The sequence below is a fragment of the Myotis yumanensis genome, unplaced genomic scaffold (genome assembly GCF_028538775.1).
Source record: "Myotis yumanensis isolate MYYU_CA2020_CCGP unplaced genomic scaffold, mMyoYum1.0.hap1 SCAF_13, whole genome shotgun sequence".
Classification (NCBI taxonomy): domain Eukaryota; kingdom Metazoa; phylum Chordata; class Mammalia; order Chiroptera; family Vespertilionidae; genus Myotis; species Myotis yumanensis.
Window position 1 is genome coordinate 34,672,708 of NW_027223764.1, and position 20,951 is coordinate 34,693,658.

A 20,951-nucleotide genomic window follows, 5' to 3' on the forward strand; every position below is an offset into this window, starting at 1 on the left:
ACAAAGATCTTTAACTCCTCATTAGAAAGCATTTAACAAGAATCCTCTAGTTGGATAATGGTCACTAACGATTCTTAAATGTTCTAGACACCAAATTCAATGCTTTACACACACACTCTCCTGCTTTGCCTGCCCTTTAAAGAAGGTTCTCTCCTTCTCTGTTATCCCCATTTTACAGATGAGGACACAGATTTAGAGAGGCTGGTCACTTGCCCAAGGTCGAGCTGAGACAGGAGTTCAACACTACATAACAATCACAGTCTATACTGGATATAAAGAGAAGGAGCAGGAAAGGGCAGGAATGCCTGTGCACGTGGCATTCGTCATACACTGGCTAGAGGAATTTCGGCACAAACCTTTGGTTGCTGGGTTCCAGGGCCTTGTCTTTTGAGCTGGGTTGAATCAAAACATACCTGTTATTATCCCTAGCTACAGCTCTAAGTGGTGAGCGACCCTCACTTTCTGGGGGAGTGCTCAACAGGTGGGCATTTCCAGGGGAGGCTACTGAGCAGCCGCATACGTGCACATTCACATTTGCTGCCAAGTTTTTGCTTTGGTCACCTCTCCTGCACATTTTAATCTGGAGACAATTACAATCCATTCTGGGAAGGGATAAAGGGGATTAGCATTTGTGAGGTCAGCTCCACAGTGTCCCTCTGTGCCTGGGTCCCCGACCTTGATCAGCTTCTCCCTGCTGGGTTAATTGCAGGCGGCTACAGCACCATCAGCACACATTGCAGTGAGCTGGAGAAAGAAGGGAAGCGAGCCTCTGGGCTCTTTATCTAGAGAGTACTGAAGTCAGTGAAATGCCTTTAGGATGAAGTTTTATTAATCAGTGGCTTCCTCACATTTTTTTTTTGGAAGAGACAAAGAATATCTCAACACTGCTGGCATCAAAATAAGACTCCTGACAGCTATCATTATGTAAAGTTGATGAGGTGCTTTGCACGTATTCATTCTTATACCTCATGACCACACTATGGCTTATTATCATGATTTCCAGAAGGGTGATCACTGGCCCAAGGCCTCAAGCTTGCAGAGAGAGGAGCTGGGATGCGAGCCTCGCAGCTCCTTCACTGGGTGGCCTCCACAGGCTACAGGAGTCTCCATGATAACTCCCCAGAACACCTCTGACAGTACGGGGACGTTTTCATTGTTACATGTGAGGGGCTCCTGATCTACAATGGCTGAAAGACACCAGGAGAGGTCGTCAGGATAGTTCCAATGCTTTTCTCCAAACATCAGACAGCCTTTTGCTGGGGGTTGGCTTAGCAGCAGCTGCAGTTTGTTCTGGAGGCAGGGGGGTGGCCCAGTGACCTCTCTAGTCCTGGCCATCCCAACTTGTGATTCTAGGATTCTGTTTCCCTACTTGGGGATGCAAATGCAGGCTCCTGGGTCACAATGGGAGTGCTCAGATTTCTGGTGTGAGCAACCCTTTCCAAAAGTTAGCCATTGTTTTCTGTATTTCTTTTTAAAGTTTGAGAGTAGCTGAGATAAGCAAAGCAAGCCTCTTAGGACAATCAACTTGATGGGGTGTCCCCATGTTTTTTCTTTAAAAAAAAGATGGTTAAAAATACTTGCGAAACTGAACAAAAATGCTTGCTCACCTCTAGGCTGAAGTTAGAAGTGTTTGAATGAAATTTTTATGTATTTTCCAACTGAGTGTGTAAAAATATGCTGATACAGGGTCTCTGAGGTACAACTTGCTCTGCTCTAAAAAGTGCCTCTTTTGGAGAGAAGGCCAGCATCTGACACTAACCCAGGGGCTTCCACTAGACCTAAGCACTTTGAGAGATGTGTTCAGAGGAGTAACCATTTGCTGTATTACTGTTTCCCTACTGTTGACAAACTCTCAGAGAAGGCAAGTTAGGGCAGAGCCACAGAGAGAGACATAGCTCAAGGAGACCTCAATGGCAATCCAGTGCATCCCTCATCTTGCGGATGAGGAGACAATGGCACAAGGAAGTGGCTTCTTGAGGTCCTCTCTTTGGTTAGGTCCAGAGCTGAGCCTAGGACATAAGTGACTGAAGACACATTTCACTGTCCTAAACTTTGGAAAGACAGGTTTTGTTCCTCTTATATATGCTTTTGATAATATGCCTGGAGACATTTGTTACAAAGTACAGCTGATCATGTTTTCAGGGGAGAAGAGAGCAGTGGGGATGAAAGGATAGGCATGGAAAGCACTTAGGTGCTCATACATAACAAGTGAACAATAATCAATGCTCCTCACAATCGCAGATTGAAGAAGAGGGTGATCTGACACGCAGGCACTGCCTAAGGAACTATTTCACAGAAGGAGTTAAAGAAGCAAAGTCATTTGGCTAATAAAACACTTTATACAAATACACATGCACGTTCATGAACACTCACTTAGGCTTTTTGGAAGGCACGTACCTCACTGTTGGCGCTTTCCACAAATGACCCCCCGAACATGGCAGACATCCACTGGCAGCTACAGATCAGCAGCGGTTTGTGGGCACTGATGGTTCCATCGTCCAACTTAAATGTCACATCTGCCCAGGGATTGAGGAAACACCACCATGAGTCAGCCTCATTGAGAGTTGCACCCATATTCATCCATCTACGTCTCTTGTCCTCTCTCTTCCATAGTTGTATTGAGTGATTTTGTGTCCCGCCTGTGGCACACCCAATTCCCTCCATGTTCTCCAAGGATTAAGGAGTAAGCATTTACACACAGTGTCACAACACAACTTCTCTGAACCATAAAGACACATAAAAGAGGAATATTTTTCCCCATTATGAACAACTTCAAAAAATTATAACAGTGGTAAGAATAATACAATAATTCATTTATCACACTTAATATTTGCCATGTTTACTTCAGCTATATGTGTATACATAATTTATATAAATTATTATATAAATTATATTATAAAACAGATAGTATTACACTTCATTCCTACTTTATCGAGTTTCTAAAACTAAGAACATTCTCCTAGATAATCATATCATTACTTCTAAGAAAATCTACACTAATAAAAGAGAAACATTCAAATTGGTGTCACTCTGCTACACCTACTAGCCAATCAGGGCGAGTATTCAAATTAACCCAACAAAGATGGCAGCAGCCACGGAGCTGGAGGCTTGGGTTGCCCCCGGTGATGGAGGAAGCCAAGCTTCCAGCCCTCCCTGGCCGCCACTCAAGGGAAAGAACAACATGCAGGTGTGGCCAGGAGCCTGAGAGATCAACACAGAGGGGCGCCTGCTCCAAGCCTCCGCAGTGTGGCTGGGAGCAGGCTCCCAGTGGACACACACACACACACACACACACACACACACGGTGCCTGCTCTGAGCTTCTGCTGCCAGACTGTGGCTTAGTCTGTAGGACTAAGCTGTCAGTAGGACATCCACTGAGGGCTCCCGGACTGTGAGAGGGGGCAGGCTGGGCTGAGAGACCGCGCACCCCCTCCAGTGCACAAATTTTGTGCACCAGGCCTCTAGTTAAAAATAATTCCCTAATATCATCTACTATCTAGTTCATATTAAAAAATTTCCAATTATCCATAAACTGTATTTTATAGCTTTTTTTCCCCTTAAACAGAATTCACTTGAGGCTTCCCCATTGTATTTGCTCATTATGCTTCTGCAGTAAGGAGAGCGTGATTTCATGAACTTTACTTGAGGCCCACTGTTTAATTTGCTGTGGCTTTGAACATTTTTTCCCATTAACTTTCAGACTGCTTTTATATCATGATGGTCAGTGTTTGGAGTAAATATTACTCATAAGTTTTAAAATTTATGAACACATTCAGTAACACTTACTAAATGTATATATCATGACAGTCATTATGAAAGATAAAGACACAAATGAAGTATACATATTATCAGAAGTTAGGAAGTCAAAATGTAATAATCACACACACACACACACACACACATACGCATACACACACAGAGGACAACTGCAAAACAAAAATAGTACAAGACAGAAGACAGTACAAACATGGGCATGTAACCCATCTTGGATACAGGCCACCAGTGTGCTTAAGCAATTATGTAAGGACACTGTGGGCAGATATGCTTACTTGTCAAAGACAAAGAAGGAACAAGAAAGGAGTGTGAGAACAAAAAAGAAGAGGGGGTGGAAAGAGATGAGGCACCTCTGGTGGGAATGCAGGGGTCACCAAAATTGCCTCAAGGATTTCAGTGCCTCAGGACAAGAGGTCTTTGCTTTTGGTCATGAGTATTTGCTGAAGGGTCAGTGGGGAACAGAGTTGCTTAAGAAGGAATCCTGAAGGAGAACTGTGAGCATCAAGCTGACTGGCTTGGGCTCAGGCTCAGGGATAACCTGACCCATCCTTGGAAGCATTGTGATATTGCTTGGCGGACAGCTTGGGTTCAAATCCTGGGTCTACCTTTACTACCTGCATAACCATGGGCAAGTTACCTAACCTTCCGTGTCCCTCAGTTTCCCTATCTGAAAAATAGACATAATAATATGTAGCCCTTATGCCCTAACCAGTTTGGCTTAGCGGATAGAGCGTCGGCCTGTGGACTCAAGGGTCCCGGGTTCAATTCTGGTCAAGGGCATGTACCTTGGTTGCGGGCACATCCCTGGTGGGGAGTGTGCAGGAGGCAGCTGATCGATGTTTCTCTCTCATCAATGTTTCTAACTCTCTATCCCTCTCCCTTCCTCTCTGTAAAAATCAATAAAATATATTAAAAAAATATGTAGCCCTTAAGTCTGCTGAGAATTATATAAGTAAATACATGTAACTTTGGCATGTGGGAAAACATAAGTACTCATCCATGTTAGGGACAATTATGTTTTCCCCTGCTCATGTCTGACTACGGTTCGATAAAACGCATCAAAGGCATCCAGGACTTGGCCACTGGCCCTGCTCACCTGAGAACGTCCCCTTGCTAAGACATTCTTTTATGCGATTGGCCTTCCTGACGTGAAACGCTTTTGTAATCTCCTGGTTCATGAAGGCTTCCTTGTTCATGATGTTTTCCACCATCATTCTCAAGTCAAACATCTCCAGGATCTCTGCGATCTGAGCCAGGCCCACCAAGTCCTTCTCCTTTTCATCCAGTTGCCCCGTGTAAAGAAACTGGAGCAGGGTCCGGAAAGGGCCCGACTGAACCGATGAGTCCATCCTGACCACGGTCACGGGGCCCACCCGCTTTGAAATGGGATTGACTTGCATTTCCTTGTGCATGCCAATAAACCCCTTACTCCAGCCTGCCAGTGTCTGTGTCTCTGGGATTGAGCCCTCGGCTTCCAGTTTTAGAATCTCCTGCTGGGATAGGTTCTGGCTGGAGGACTCCCACTGGTCAGCCCGAGGCGTCCTTGCGGTACCCTCCTCCTGCTCCTCATCTGGGTCAACAACACTCCATGCCTGCTCCTGGACATCCTGGCTCTGCTTCTCCTTCTCACAAGTAACTTCACTCCAATTTGGAGTTTCTTCACATTCCATTAGAAAAAGATCATAAAATTTGGAAGAGGAGGTAGCGAGGTATATTCGGTGTGCAAAGATGTGCTCCTGGTCCTGGAGGACGAACAGGACGTCGGCACACAGAGGATTGTCCAGTAAACAGGCGGCTTCGTTCGTCCCCGTAGAGGGACACTCTGGGACTTTGATGACCGGTGGAGGGGCTTTTGGAGGTAGGAACGGTGCCTGAAGTAAAGGTTTCTGAACTTTCTTGAGGTGGGATTTCCAGAACTGCAGGTGCCGGCGGGAAATCAGCGCTGCCCGGATTGCGTTGTCAAACACATCCTTGATTCCAAACTGATCAAAGACGCTCGTCTCATAGTATGGGATGCCCAATTCCTTTGCAACCTCTCGGCCTTTCTCAGGAGGCAGAATGTCTCCTCTCTTTATGGGCCTGAAATAGAATATTTAAAAATTATTATCAGCTTTATTTTAGAAAAATAATGTAGTAGCCAGGGTCTACTTAAGGACCCAATTAAATCATAATTTAAAATCCTTCTCAAGCTTTTATTTTTTAAAATGTATATTTTTATTGATTTTAGAGAGGAGGGGAGAGGGAGAGGGAGAGACAGACAGAAACATCAATGAGAGAGAATCATCAATTGGCTTCCTCCTGCATGTCCCCCACTGGAGATAGAGCCCTCAACCTAGTCATGTGCTCTGACCAAAATCAAACCATGACCTTCGGGTGCATAGGTCAATGCTCAACCACTTAGCTACACTGGCTGGGCCTACTAAAGCTTTTAAAAAGGCTCTTGAAAAAAATATACTGCCAACTTCAAGTCTTTCAAATATAAAGAACTTATGATTATAGGAAAAAAAATGCTTTCAGTAGTAACCACAATAAGTGAAGTAACAGCCATTTACTAACTATTTGATCCTGGGAAAGTTACTTAATCTCTTTAAGCCTTGGTTCTCCCATCTCTAAAAGAGGAATAATAATAATGAGTACCTATATCTTCAAAGAGTGTTGAGAGGTTCAAATGAGATAATGTGCTTAGCATAGTACCTGGTCCACTATGCTTGAAAAATGTTAGCGGTTATCATCGTGACCACCATCATCATCTTCATCACCACTAAATTTTGCTTTATAACTTTAAAATGAGTCCATATTCATTTTCTCATCTGAGCCTCACCATAACCATATGGGTATTATTTTCATTCTACATTCTAAAGAAACTGAAGGCAGAGAGTTTAAAGGGTTTGCCTAAAGTCACATTTGCAAGTTGCTGAGGGAACTCCACTAAGCAATTAGAGTCTAGAACTCCCTAGTCCCAAACTAGTTCAGTGGTCCCCATCTAAAAGCTCATTACGTTCTCAGTAATTAGATTGGTAAATCTTCTTTCACATCTTTACCTTCTTTTTTCTTTCACCCTCTTTAGTCAGGACCTCATCACATTGTTGCCTAGACAAGTGCATTAGTCTCTTTCTCTCTCCCTCTTCCCGCCTCCCTTCCTCCTTTCCACTCTCTCTAAAAATCAATGGAGAAAAATATCCTCAGGTAAGAATTAACAAAAAAATTTTTTTTCTTCTGGTTCCACAAAGTTCGACATCCTTTGGGCTGGCACATGAGACCAATCTGAAATCTAATCAAACCCAGGGAGGCCAGACTTTGGAAGCAGTGTAATGGAATCGTTCTGTGATTATAGCATAACCACAGCAAAGACACAAATGGATTCCAGAACATAGGTAAGATGTGATCTGTTATAAATGCATACTTGATTTTGAGACATACTATTAGAATTTATCTTCCTAAATAAACATTTGGCTTTCAATACCAAAGGTAATGTGAGTGACAGGCACTAGTCTTAGGGGAAATAAGATAACACTAGGTAGAATTTGGATTTGAAGACCTGGATTGAAAAGAGGAGAAACTGTAGGGTGCTGCAAAAGTGGAAGGGACGTGTAGTGAAGAAAGTGGAATATCAAGGTTTGTTTCTGTGGGCATATTGTGCTCCTTGTCCTGGGCCTGGCTGGAAGATCACTAACGGATGACACTTTTCAAGGTTTAGCTCAAATGTCACCTCCTTTATGTAATCTCATTACTGCTCTGTAGAAGGGCTTGTCCCCTCCCCGTCCTCTCGAGCTCTGTAACTCTCCCCCAGTCCTCCACATGCCCACGGTTATAAGGCCTGATCATCTTAATCTATTCTTTTATACAGGAAGTTCTGAGGTCCGGGCAGTCTCTTATTCACCGTAAGTCCTCTATGTGGCTTCTAATATTCAATTCAGAGGCCATCTATTTAAGAACAGAAGGACTGTGAAAACTTTCCATGAAATCTTTTCAGAAAATATATCCAAAATGTACCCAGAACATCAGAAATTATTTAAACAAAGTAACATTTGCTTTTGTTGTGAGAGCATAAAAAATTGTATCTAGATAAAATTTTGTAACAAGCACATTAGCAATTATTGAAAGAAGGTATTAATATCAGCATTTTGAAAAGATATGCTCTTCAGAAAAAAATGTACTTAAACATAAAACACATAATATTATTTTTATAAAGGGAATATTGAAGGAGCATAGGTTTTTAAAAACTCTTACTGCAACCCCCCTCCCCAAATTGGTATCCACATTTTAAAATTCGCCTTTGAGTTGATTTTTAAACTTGTGACACATTAAAACATAACCTCTAGCAACATTTAAAAAAATGTTGTTTTGCAACTATAGATCCATATGATTTTTTTAAAGCCGGACACTGTCATTTTCGGAATGAAATACTCTCAGAGGCTGGATTGAGGAAAATGAGATTATAACCCTTGGACATGCATACGTGTATGAACCTGATGATCCTGGGTCCAAAAATTGTGCTGATCACTCTGTTGTTTAACTTTATTATAATCATAATTTCAAGAATGACGTTATGAATAGCTAACATTTTGTTTAATACTTTACAAATTTCAAAGCACTTTTCTCTACACCATGTCATAATTAGAGAATTCACGTCAAGCACTGGCCAACCATTCAGTGAAATGGGTTTCTACCTAAGAGGTGATATCACCGTGAGAAGGGTCAGGACACGCACCCTCATGCTGAATAAGGTGACTGAAAGCGTATGGCTGGTTGAAGGGGTCTCAAGACTGTTACAGAGCAAAACGCCAGGCTACAGAGACATCTGCTCTCTCCACATTTTAATTTGGCCGGCACAGAGAAACACCGAGTCCCTTGGCTTACCTTGCTAAAGGGCGTCGGGCTCGATTAACAGCTTCAAGATCAGCATAGCGGAGATCTAGCTGGCAGCCAACTAGGACAACAGGTGTGCGGGGGCAAAAGTGCTTGATTTCTTGATACCACATGGTTTTCACATGATTTAGGGAGTTGGGATTAGCAATAGAAAAGCAGAGGACCACGACATCAGACCTAAAAGGAAATGAAAAAAACAAACAACACTGTATCACCTTTTCACTTTTTTTTCTTTTACCATTAAAGTTCCTCCCCACTCCCATCCATCTAATGCCAATGATCATGTCATAATTTAAAAAAAAAAAAGAGAGAGAGATTAGATATTAAACTACATCTTGGAGTCATGCAAAGAGCCGGATAAGCCCCCACAGTCCAGCATCAGCACAGCCCAAGTTCATGTCCACATTGCACTGCAGAATGCCTATGCATTGACAAGTTTCCAGTGATGCTATCCTATTGTACAGATGGTGACTCAAGCTTGACTCAGTCCTGGAACCACAACATGCTGAACTATTTCTGTTCATCACAAGAAATAGTTTCAAGATAAAAGAAAAACAATACAAACTACCTTTTAGCAGTTAAAACATAAAGGTGATGATGACTCAACCCAATGAGATAAAGCAAAGAGTTTAAACAATACTGAAAATGGAACAGATATTTACTGTACAAGGTGGCAAATGCTCAGAAGGATTTCTACCCTTCTTCCCACTTCAGCGCAGGAGTGGAGAGCACAACCACTTATCCGGTTCTGAATCTGCAGGGATTTTGACTCTACCAGGTATAAGGTAAGAAGGTAGTGTTCAACATAAAAATAGCCAGAGTTTAAATGGATGGCTAATAAGATGAGAAAATGTTGGAAGCAAAGTTCTCAATATTATTTATGAAATACAGCAGGTAGATGGGGAAAAGAAAAATTGCTTTATAGTCAATTTTGACATAAAGATCTTTCATTTTTATATAACAACTTACCATTCTAGAAGCCAAAGAACTGTTTTACAAGACAGTTGTTCCATTATGGTGTTTGACAGATAGTTGCTAAAAGGTATCTTTAAGAAGAATTATAAACTATCAGTCTAGGTTGAAACAGGCTCAATGATGACTTTGAGAACATTGAGGCAGAAGAGTATAAGGAATAGGAAAACTTATGCCCAAGGATTTGAGATTATCTTGCAGCTAAATTCAGAAATAAACTCTTATAATTTTATTAGATTATTGTTATGTAATGAGAAAGATCAAGTTGATTAATCAAAACACCATCTTTAATGTTTACTTTTTTTAGTTCAAAATAAATGAAGGGAAATTTATATATGTTGGAAATTAGAAAGGAACTAGTTCAAAGAGCAGGAGCCAACATTCCATGGGGACCTGAAAGAAACATATATTGAAATCCTGCCTCAAATATTTACCCCTGAGCAGGAGATTCAAGGGTCCAGAATTCAGTAAAGTAGCAGGATACAAAATAAATATCCAGAAATCAGTTGCATTTTTATATACTAATTATGAACTATGAAAAAGGGAAACTAAAACAACAATCCCATTCACAATTGCTTCAAAAAATACTAGGAATAAATTTAATCAAAACACCTTCTTTTAAATCATTAATGAGCTTTCCCCCCTACATATCAATGAAGACAAACAAATATATCCAGGCAACCATAAAATTTCTAAAAATAATCATTTGCAAGATAGAAAACTGCAGGGTGCTTACATTAAATGTAAATCACAAGTTAACTCTTTACATTTACATATATATATAACTGCAACAGATCAGAGCAAATATAGAGAAAAATGCTGAGATTAAAATATTTATAAATCACAAAAGAGGACCTAGGACTCAAAGTAGATAAATGTATTAATCTGCATGTGTAGTGTCCTTGAAATAAAGATATTATCAAAGATTCTTGGATACTGGAAAATGTGTAAAATATTCATAAATATATAAATGAAAGGGAAGCATGTCTTGTCTTTGGGATTCTGATTTAGTAGAATATTCTGTGCAGTCTTACTTCTAATCAGCATAAATAACAGTACCCAGTAAAGCCAAGAGTGCTTTGAATTTTACATTTTTTTCAGGAGCTGAGTTTTCTATTATTCATAATCCTATTTATATAGGATATCTGATGTAGCTCTGCTATAAGCTTCATCCTGATCATAAAATAAAGCCACCATGAATTTCAGCAGTGTGAGAATAATATGGCAATATTCGAGTTTCAATATTATAGAGAAAGAATTGAGGAAATGTATTTAGCACTTAAAAGTATAATAATATGTATTTGTATAAAATTGTTCTAATTGGTGCCTTCTCTTTCCATATTAAGGTATGTGACTATAAAGGAAATGATTCTCAGGCTTTAATTTATATGACAGACATGTAGCTAAATGTCAATTCCGTTATCTAATTTTATGATACAGCATGTGATCTTTTGAAATCAGAGCTAGCTCTGTTGCCAAGGTTACTGTGATAACACTCATGCCGCTGAACACATACTAGTTACTCTCCAGATGACCTGTAAACAAGTACAGACAGGACCTTGGGGGTTGAAAAAAATTCAATCTCCTGATGATAGTAGCACAATGCCACCACACAATACAAGTCCGGAGGGCCCAACCTCTAACTGTGTCCCATCAATATTTCAATGTATGACATGCTGTTGGAAAGCTAGAAATATAATTCTGTGCTCTGTAAATATTTGCTCAAAAGAATGATAGTTAAAGAGAAGAGATTGTGCTGAGAGGAACACTACATCTGAAGCTAAAATAATTTACTGAGTCAAAATTCTACTTGTATCCTTGGAATAAAGTTATTTTTTTCCCCTTTTTAATGCACATCCATGAGAATCTGTCCCCATAATTTTATATTGAAAGCAGTTAAAAATATCATCTTTGCTTAAATGTATTCAGTTTAACCCTTGCTGATCTAAATATAAATGCAAATGAAGAAAACATTGTGTACAGATGACACAGAATCCTATTCCTTAGGCTGCAATATGAACGCAGTACTCGAAACCTGATTTTAACCAAAAAACTGCATCAATGAATATAATGATAGGGCCATAGGAAGATGCTGCTTTAAACCATTCCTCCTTATCTCAACATTCTTTTCTAATTCCTCATTCTCAACACATCAGTATCCTCTGTGACACAAACACCTATACAATCAAGTAACTATTTTGAGAATGCCATTTATTCCCTCTGCTTTTTTGAACCATTTTTTCTATGTAGTCAAAGAAGGTATAAAACCTACAGTGAAGAATATCTCCAGCTTTAGGCAGAATTCCAAGGAACTAAGATATTAAGTAACCTTTAATCAAATCATTCATTCCCATGTGGAGACTGTTCAATGTCTACACAAGCTCATGCTTAAAAATGCCATTCCTACGAAGGATAAAGAGAAAAAGGGAACTTCTAGCGTGTTTACTTCTATAGTTCTGTTATTTTTTTTACTTTGAAGAACTGAGTTTAAAAATAATTGGGAGGGGGTGGTGTGATGAGGACATTCTCACATATTAGGCAGCAGGGTTAGCCTGGAAATGACCTCAGGGTTCCTATTTCAGCTGTAAAAAAAACCTGATAGGATTTAAATGGAGTCCTATAGCTATGGAGATCTAGTCATCCAAAAATGCTTGAGCTGATAAAGCCAACCTCAATCACATCAGTTTTTCTTTTGATGGTAAACAAACAAAAAAGCATATTTTTCATTGATCTTTCAAGTAGAATACTGGCCAAAAATAGCATGTGAAAAGATTGGCAAAGATATTTGTATAACATAAGGAGTGCGTGCAAAGTTGGGACCAATCTTTGTTGGAAGATTAAAGGAAAAAAGCCTGAAAAAAGTGCATCTTATCCAGATATCATGGCCAGAGCTACACATTAAACAGCAAATGCCACACATGTTCGCAAGGCCTATCTTTATAAAACTACAATCAAAATATAGCAAATGTAGTAGGAAAAGACCAGAGAAGCAATGAGAAGCTAAACTGCTTTTCCAACCAGAAATACCAAATTCATCCTTTGAAGAAGTGGTTGAGAAGGGCAGATAATCACTATCAAAAATTGGTTATTAGGAATGAGTTTCCTAAGTTAATTTCCAAAAGTGCTTCTTGTGTTCCCTTTTCTAGTCCCATCATTGTCCAGGTAACTTATGCTTTCTTATCTGGTTAAGTGAAAAATAATTCCTAAATTATTCTTTATCTGAAAGCCTAAAACCAGGCCAATCTGATGGGCAACGTGAAGGACAGTGGAGTCCATGCAGTATACCAGACAGCTGTGAGAGGGACGGCCAAACACTCTTCTCCATGGGCCAGTTCTGGTTGGGTACCTTGAACTTGGTGACTAAAAGAAAGCTAACAATGATATTAACCTGAGTCTTGCCTGCAAGTGTGCCCTTTTTAACAAACATTTGTTAAAAGTGTGCCCTTTGTTCTATGGATCCTACCTCTTTATGTCACTACTGCCTATCATTCTTTCTTTTCTTCTTCTTCTTCGTCTTTTTTTTTTTAGTAGAGACATCCATACCCTTTATATGGGTAGAGATCATGATCACATTCTTTTCTTTGTCCCCTTTTGACAGAGATTCAAGTAGGAGTCTCTGACCTCCACTTTTGGGGCTTCAAACTTCCTCTTCCTCCCACTTCCCAAATAATCGAGGTAGGCTCTTTTCAGAAACATTTTCAAAACCAGTCATGTCAACAATGCACCTTTCATGCATATAGTCTGACAGCGCTATGCAAACAGACAGACCCAAACAGCACGAAACAGTTGGGAGCATGGCAGAGAAAAGAAATGTGTAACATGTGGCTTGGGAAAATTTTAGTAGGGGAGCAGCCCGGTGGTGTGTATGAGATGTGGAGGGATTGTCAGTGACGGTGAACATAACCATCTGGAGATGAATGGCTGTGTAAGCTCATACTCATGGAAGATGGAGAGGCCTGCAGGGGAGTGCCTGGCAGGGCAGTACCATGCAGCGCCCTGGAGGTGAGCAGAGAAATCAAGTCAATACTTTACCAATAGCAGTGAGGCTTCTTAAGGACAGATGTTATGTGGGGAAAACTGTGAAAACACCCTGAAATATATTCAGATTTGGGAATGATTAGCATGCGCAACTATTTCTTCTAAGCCCATAACCGCATATTTAGTAGGAATCAGCATTTTAAACCAGTCTTCCCCCCACCCTCCAAAAATGGGACCAGAGCAATGCACACTCTTATACAGGGAAGCCATAGCCACGCCCCAACCAACGCCACCAAACCCTAAGATAAATACTGTGCAAGTCTTAAAAATGGTTGGTTTTACCATCATAGCACAAATATCACAGGGGGAAATGGCCCTGTCCTAGAAGGTTGTTGGTTATCATCCAATGGAAACTGGCTATTTTCCACTTGATATTCTATTTTCTATACTTAGCAATCTATGCTCCATTTAGTATATTCTTACACCTTACACAATCATCAGAAAAAGTTGAATGCTTGTGAAATTGAGTGAAGCACAAGTAATTTGTTAGAAGAATAGGTTAAGCAATCTGATTTAACTCTTGGTCAATGGAAGCGGGAAGTATTGACATAAAGAAGGCTTGCTTAATAGGAGAAGGTGAAATTGTGGTAATAAATGCCCCCCCTGCTCCACCTGTCAGTTTCATTTCTCTTTGGCTTTCCCTGAAGCTAAGTGACTAAGGAACTTCCTTCCTACAATGTTAATGTTTTCTCCTGAGAGCAAGACTAGCTGTAAATAGAAGAAAGCCTCTGTATCAGCTAGAATGTCAGATGGGAGGTCTCTGGGATTAACCTCCCTGACTCTTCTGAAACAAACCCTCAAGATCATTCTACCACAATAAGAAAGGGATTTTAACTCAGGTCTTTCAGCAATCCTCTTTGAATGGACAAAGGTACAAGAACTTGTTAAGTCACTCATCCAATATCAATAAGCAATCATTCAATCATTTATTCCAGAAATATTAACTGGTAACTTGCTGTGTACCAGGCAATCTTCTAGACACTGGGGACACAGCAATTAGTCAAGGACACAAATGACTGTCCTCATTGTTCTTATCCTCCTCATACAGAGACAATAAGCAAAACAAGCAAACAAAAGCAGTAAAATACATACTATGTTAGGTTGTGACAAGTACTAACAGAAAATAAAACAGGACATGGGGACAGGAATATTGGGGAGCAGAAGGTGCTACTGAAATGTGGCCAGGGAAGGCCTGAGTGAGAAGGTGACATTTCAGTAAAGACCGGAAGGAAGTGAGGGCGCTAACTTGCTGATATCTTGAGGGAGAATATAGTGGAACAGGGAAAGCTAGTGCAAAGGCCCTGCGGCAGAAGCATGCCTGGGCTGTTTCCCTGAGGGCCAGGGGGAATACAGCAGGAGCTGAGCTGAGAGGCAATGCTGGGCAGAGGTAGGGAGAGCCTCAGGGCCTCTTATTTCAAGTGAACTGATAGGCCATTCGGAGTTTTTGAGCAGAACGACATGATATAATCTGTGTTTTAAAAAGGCGAAAGATTTATGCGACCTGAAGAGAAACCAGAGTACTTTAATTTATGTTTTAAAAGGATCACCCACTGTTATAATGAAAATTGACGAATGGTGGTGGGGAGAGGGTTGCCAGGAGGGATAAGGTAGGAGAAGGGGAACAGTTATGAGATAATGCAGTGAGAGATGATGGTGACTTTGGCCTGGGAGCAGATGGTAAGAAGTGGCTGCATTCTACTGGTATATATATATATGAAAGTAGAGCCAACAGGGTTTGCTGATGGGCTAGGTGTAGGGTATGACCAAGAAAAGTTGAGAATGTTGCTTGAGTATTCATCCTGAGCAATTCTTTCTTCCCTGTTCCTTGTACTGACATCTTTAGTTCAGCATTTCTAACACCAAATTGTAATTATTTATGTGCTGTCTTCACCACTATATTGTGAGTTTCATTTTTAGGCATTTTATTCTGTTCCTATTAGTTTGTTTTCCATTGTACACAACATAGCAATTGTAACAACAGAGCCCTTCAATTACTGTTTATCAAATAAAAAGCCTTATAGATATTGGAGGATAAAAAATATAGATGCCAATATGTTTACAGACTCAAAGTCTAAAAGAAATAAACTTAGGCCTAAAATAAGTCAAGGGATATTTTATAATTTTAATAAAGAATGAAAATAGGATCTGACCGGTTTGGCTCAGTGGATGGAGCGTCAGTCTGCGGACTGAAGGGTCCTAGGTTTGATTCTGGTCAAGGGCATGTACCTTGGTTGCAGGCACATCCCCAGTAGGGGATGTGCAGGAGGCAGCTTATCAATGCTTCTAACTCTCTATCCCTCTCCCTCTCTCTCTGTGAAAAAATAAATAAAACATATTAAAAAAATAAAATACTTAAAAAAAAGAATGAAAATAGTATGTGAGTTATTCTCTTTCTTCAGACAATTACTGCCGAAAGACAGCAATATATCTCTGGTATACAGCAGAGATTAGCCAGGCAATATTGTTTTTAAATTGTTTGAATTTTTCTAAAAAACCCATTTACCCAATCTAATTGGATACTTTCATAACACCAGAATAATGGATTAATGATCTCTTCCAGGAATTAGATTATCTCCAGAAGCAAAGGAAATGTAAAGAAATAGGGAAGCTACTTTCAGAATTAATTCTGTGTTAGTTACATAGAATTAAGGCTTAAGGGAACACCTTCTATTTATCAGACCATCACTAAAAAAATGCCAAAAACCAAATTTTAAAAAAATCACTAAAATAGAAAGATAGCCAAGGTGATAAGTTTAAAAGAGAATTTGAAAATTTGCTTTATCTTTCTGTAATTCAATACTTGGTCCTTCTGACTATGCTCTATATACTGCATGCTGGGAGCATAAGAGTTCTGGGGAGAGAATAAAGTGATGGAATAATTGTGGAAATCTAATGAATGGCCAATATTAAAAGTTACTGATAGATTATTGTTAAGATTCACTGAAAAAATATTTGTTGAAGTGTTCTGTAAACTGTGAAGTACTAATTATTGTCAGACACATATGATTATGGGTTCAAAAGTCACCAAGGAAATACCTGTATATTACAGCTAATTAGAAGGAAGAACATTCTCATCAAGAGATCTTTTCCTTTTGGCTTACCAGATCATTCCTTTATTGATATGGACTTGCTGAAAGATGGCAATAGAATTACCCTTTGAAGACACAGTAGAATTACTCAACAGTCTCTTTAATTTTACCTCCTAATTTAAAAGCAAAAATACTATAGGACTGAAATAGATTTCTTCATCAGAAAATTCCAGTATAGAAACATCACAAACTGATGTTTTTTTCTCTTCCTCCATGAAGAAAATCTACTTAGGTAGATTTGACCCAAGTTATCAAGCTTGTAGTTATTAAGTAGTAATAGAAAACAGGTAAAAAAGAGGGTAGAACACAAGATGTTAATGTATTGAACAATGCATATTTTTTAAATTCTTTTTACCCATCTAGTGGCCTCATTATTCATATTTTTGTGGCATCTTTTGGGTTCATCAATGCTTTTCTGGGTTGAACCACAAACAACCCTTCCCCCAGCCATGACCAGTGTTTGGGCAGCAGCAAGCATTCTTGTAGGTCTTGGAACACGAGTGACCCCAGTCATCAATCAAGCCCTGTTGCTATCTCATTTGGCACTGCTTCTTCCCAAGGACAATTTCATCCTGGACACAGGGCTGAGTCTGGCATGGGAATCTAGCTCTTGGAATATTCTGTCTTTTGGTTACAATACAAACTGTACCAGTTCAGAGTAGGAAGGACAGTGTGGGACAGCAGGTGGAGGGGGGCACAGAGTATGGCACAGACGTATTTTCTGTGTTCCAGATGATTTGGCATCACTGAAATCCTATGCTTTAGTATATAATCCATAAATTTCCATCACTTTAAATTTTACCAATTATTTATATGCATTTAGTCTAATGTATTTTTGTTTGTTTTGGATAAGCGCAGAGCAGTAATAATCCAACTTTAATTGTTTTCCTTAATGCCTCATCTTTGGGAAAGTGAAATAATTACATATATAATTATTTTAAAAATGATTCTTATAAAGATCTTGGAAATGATACCCAGAGGAAAACAACCTATAGTTGGAAAAGCATTAGCATTAATACAAGTAATTCTCTGTTTAGTAATGCTCATTCAAACAAGTCACTCCAAAAGAAATTTTCAAATCCAAATATTGGGGGGAAAAGAGAGGTTTGGGGTTGTGGCTGACTGTGCCTCCCTCCTTTTTCTCCTGGCTTCACAGCTGATCTTTTCATTTGCTAATTCATTGAAGAGAGGCCTGGCACCAGTGTTTTCCATCTTCCTAATCTTCAGGTTGGTACAAGATTTGTTATTCTTATTTTAAAAGTTCAAATGTAAAATTCAACCTTGTGAAATAATTTGGCTTTGTTATGATATTTCTTCATAAGTGCCTTAGAAAATCCTGGCTTGTATAAGATCAATTGATAGATTCATGTACTCCAACAACTAACATTCATTAAGCTCCTGCTGTGTACCAGGTCCGAGCATTGGGGACATAGAGTAGAAAGACAAAATCTCTGTTCTAAAGATACTAGGAATAATAGGAAAAAGGGGAAGGGGAAAAGATTAAGGAACAATTTTCAAACAATGTGATCATGGCTGTAATCGAGATTTGTGAAGGTATTGTATGGAAACATGAAGGAGAGATACTTCACCTGGATTCTGAAGGTGATAGGGATGAAGAGGACTTCTGGGATTTTTTGACCCTTGTTCTAAATTCTTAGAATATTAGTGGTAATTAAGTAGGTAAAGAATAGGTAGAGTAGGAACTGTAATTTTTCCATGTGGATGTAAAGCATGTTTGTGGGCAAGAGGCAACAGAGGATGGGGAACTATAAATACCTTGTTATGCAGGCAGCAAGAGATGAGGCTGGAAAGGTAGGTTGGGACTCAACCAGAGAAACTAACAAGGGTGGAACTCACACCTCTACTTAGTGCTTAATCCAGTGAGAGGACACTCCTGATAGCTACACTCTGCACCCAATTCCCAGCCAGAGTGGCTGAGTACCAAATGGAAAAGGTCGTTTGTATACTCCCAGAGAACCACTGCATCCCCCAGGTCCAGAACAAACCCACTAGAAAAGACTAAATTGTTGCTATTTGATGGGGATATGGAAAACTTTCATGGAACGTGTTGTTCTCTATTTGGCTATCACAGGGTACCTGGTCAAAATAATTTTCTTAGAAAAAGATACACACATAACCATAGCCAAAGACACAGGCTACTTGGTCAGACTATAATCTCACATCTGAGGGCTCTATCTCTTGGGAAAGGGAACCAGCATGATTTGGGGACAATTTGATAGTGTCCATCATTAGCTTTGACTTCTAGAACCATCCCATTTCTCACATTCTACTATTAAAAATCTGGTCCCATTCCCACCCAATTCCAAATTCACACAAATGATTTATGTTTTCAATGAGAACTTTTTCTATAAATAATGAAAACATATATTGTTTACCATGCAAGTTTTCTTGCATATCATAGACTACTTTTTTTTTTTTATAAATATATTTTATTGATTCCTTACAGAGAGGAAGGGAGAGAGATAGAGAGTCAGAAACATCGATGAGAGAGAAACATCGACCAGCTGCCTCCTGCACATCTCCCACTGGGGATGTGCCCGCAACCCAGGTACATGCCCTTGACCGGAATCGAACCCGGGACCCTCCAGTCCGCAGGCCGACGCTCTATCCACTGAGCCAAACCGGTTTTGGCCATAGACTACTTTTATTGATCACAAAATATTTCTACTTTTAAAAAAACTTTGAGATACAACCAAAATACACTATTTGGCCCCTGGCATTATCATCCCAATCAAGATAGCAGCCACTCATCACCCCCAAAGTTTACTTGTGTCTCTTTGTAATTTATTCCTCCCTCCCTCCTGTTTCCCAGGCAACCAACAATCTACTTTCTATCATCATAGATTGAATTTTCTAGAATTTTATACAAATGGAATCACAAAGCATGTATTCTTTGGTTTCCTTTACTCTCAAGTTCTCTTTTTAATCTTCCAGAGATTCCTCCCTGTTGGCTGAGGTTCAGTAAAGAGCATCATAATTCCACGGCAGTGTTTACCAAAGCATAACTCGAGAACCATCTGCTTTATAATCATGCAGACACTCGCTAAAATTTGCTGATTCATCTCTCCCCAGGACTCTGAAACCAAAATAACCAGGGTGCTTAGGCATACTCAAGTATGAGAACTAGCAGTTTTAGTTTAACCTCTTAGGGAACAACTATTCTTATCCCTTGGTCCAACGAACTGTTTATGTCTTTCTACTGTTTTCTATAACCTGGGTAGGTCTTAGTCCTTTAAGGCACAGCAGTACATAGAACTAAATATCTGTTTTAAAAATATATCTTTATTGATTTTAGAGAGGAAGGGAAAGGGAGAAAGAGAGAAAGAAACATCAATGATGAGAGAGAATCATTGATCGGCTGCCTCCTGCATGCCCCTTACTAGGGATTGAGCCCGAAACCCGGGCATGTGCCCTTGACCAGAATTGAACCTGGGAACCTTCAGTCTGTAGGCCGACGCTCTATCCATTGAGCCAAACCAGCTAGGGCGGAACTAAATACCTTTAAGATATAAGTTTCAAGAATTTTCCTAGATCCCTTTGTACTACACATGTGGTTTGAATTACTTTCCCATAAAGAACATGCATTGCTAACTTTCCTCCCTTTGCTATCAATTTGTGAAGTCCACCATTAGGACCAGGTCTTGGGTGAAGAGAGTTTAGCACTTGCCTCAAGTGCAAAACGTATAGAGGTGCCAAAAAATCTCAGTAATCCAGATGAAACACATCTTTAAAGAAATTAAAGGAAAAAAAATCCATGATGAAAGAAATACCAAAATTTTAAATAAAGTCAAGATCAGCAACAGTGCCAATACTGAGCTTGAGGCAGAAACACACACACACACACACACACACACACACACACACACCAGTAATAGTGCTCCTATCTTTTTCTTTTTAAAAGCATTATTATTTATATTTTATGCCTGAGGTGGAATGTCTTACCTTACCCTAGTCTTGGCCCTGGTCCACCTCACTTTAATATGTTTCTCTCAAACAGGGTTTTTGCCATCCTGAAATCATCATTAGGATGTTACTTCTGGCTCAGCGTTTAGAATGTGCCATGAACAATAAGAGCTACTTCAAAATACTCTATCTAGATGCATTAGTTGTTTCTGATTTTTCCCTCGCCATTAACCACAAGTACAGCCAATCCCAGACAAAGACACAAACCCATAATCCTGAATTTT

At 39.7% G+C, this 20,951-nt stretch overlaps 1 protein-coding gene across 5 annotated transcripts in view; it reads right to left on the reverse strand.

The window, feature by feature from the left end:
• Positions 1–20,951, reverse strand: part of RHOBTB1 (Rho related BTB domain containing 1) — a 102,437-nt gene that overhangs the window by 11,729 nt on the left and 69,757 nt on the right. For all 5 annotated transcript variants that reach the window (XM_070432813.1, XM_070432812.1, XM_070432810.1 and 2 more), the window contains 3 exons: positions 8,636–8,821; positions 4,872–5,854; positions 2,398–2,516 (listed from right to left, as the gene is read on the reverse strand). In XM_070432813.1, coding sequence (XP_070288914.1) covers positions 2,398–2,516; positions 4,872–5,854; positions 8,636–8,821 — 1,288 coding nt within the window. The remainder of the gene's footprint in view (positions 1–2,397; positions 2,517–4,871; positions 5,855–8,635; positions 8,822–20,951) is intronic.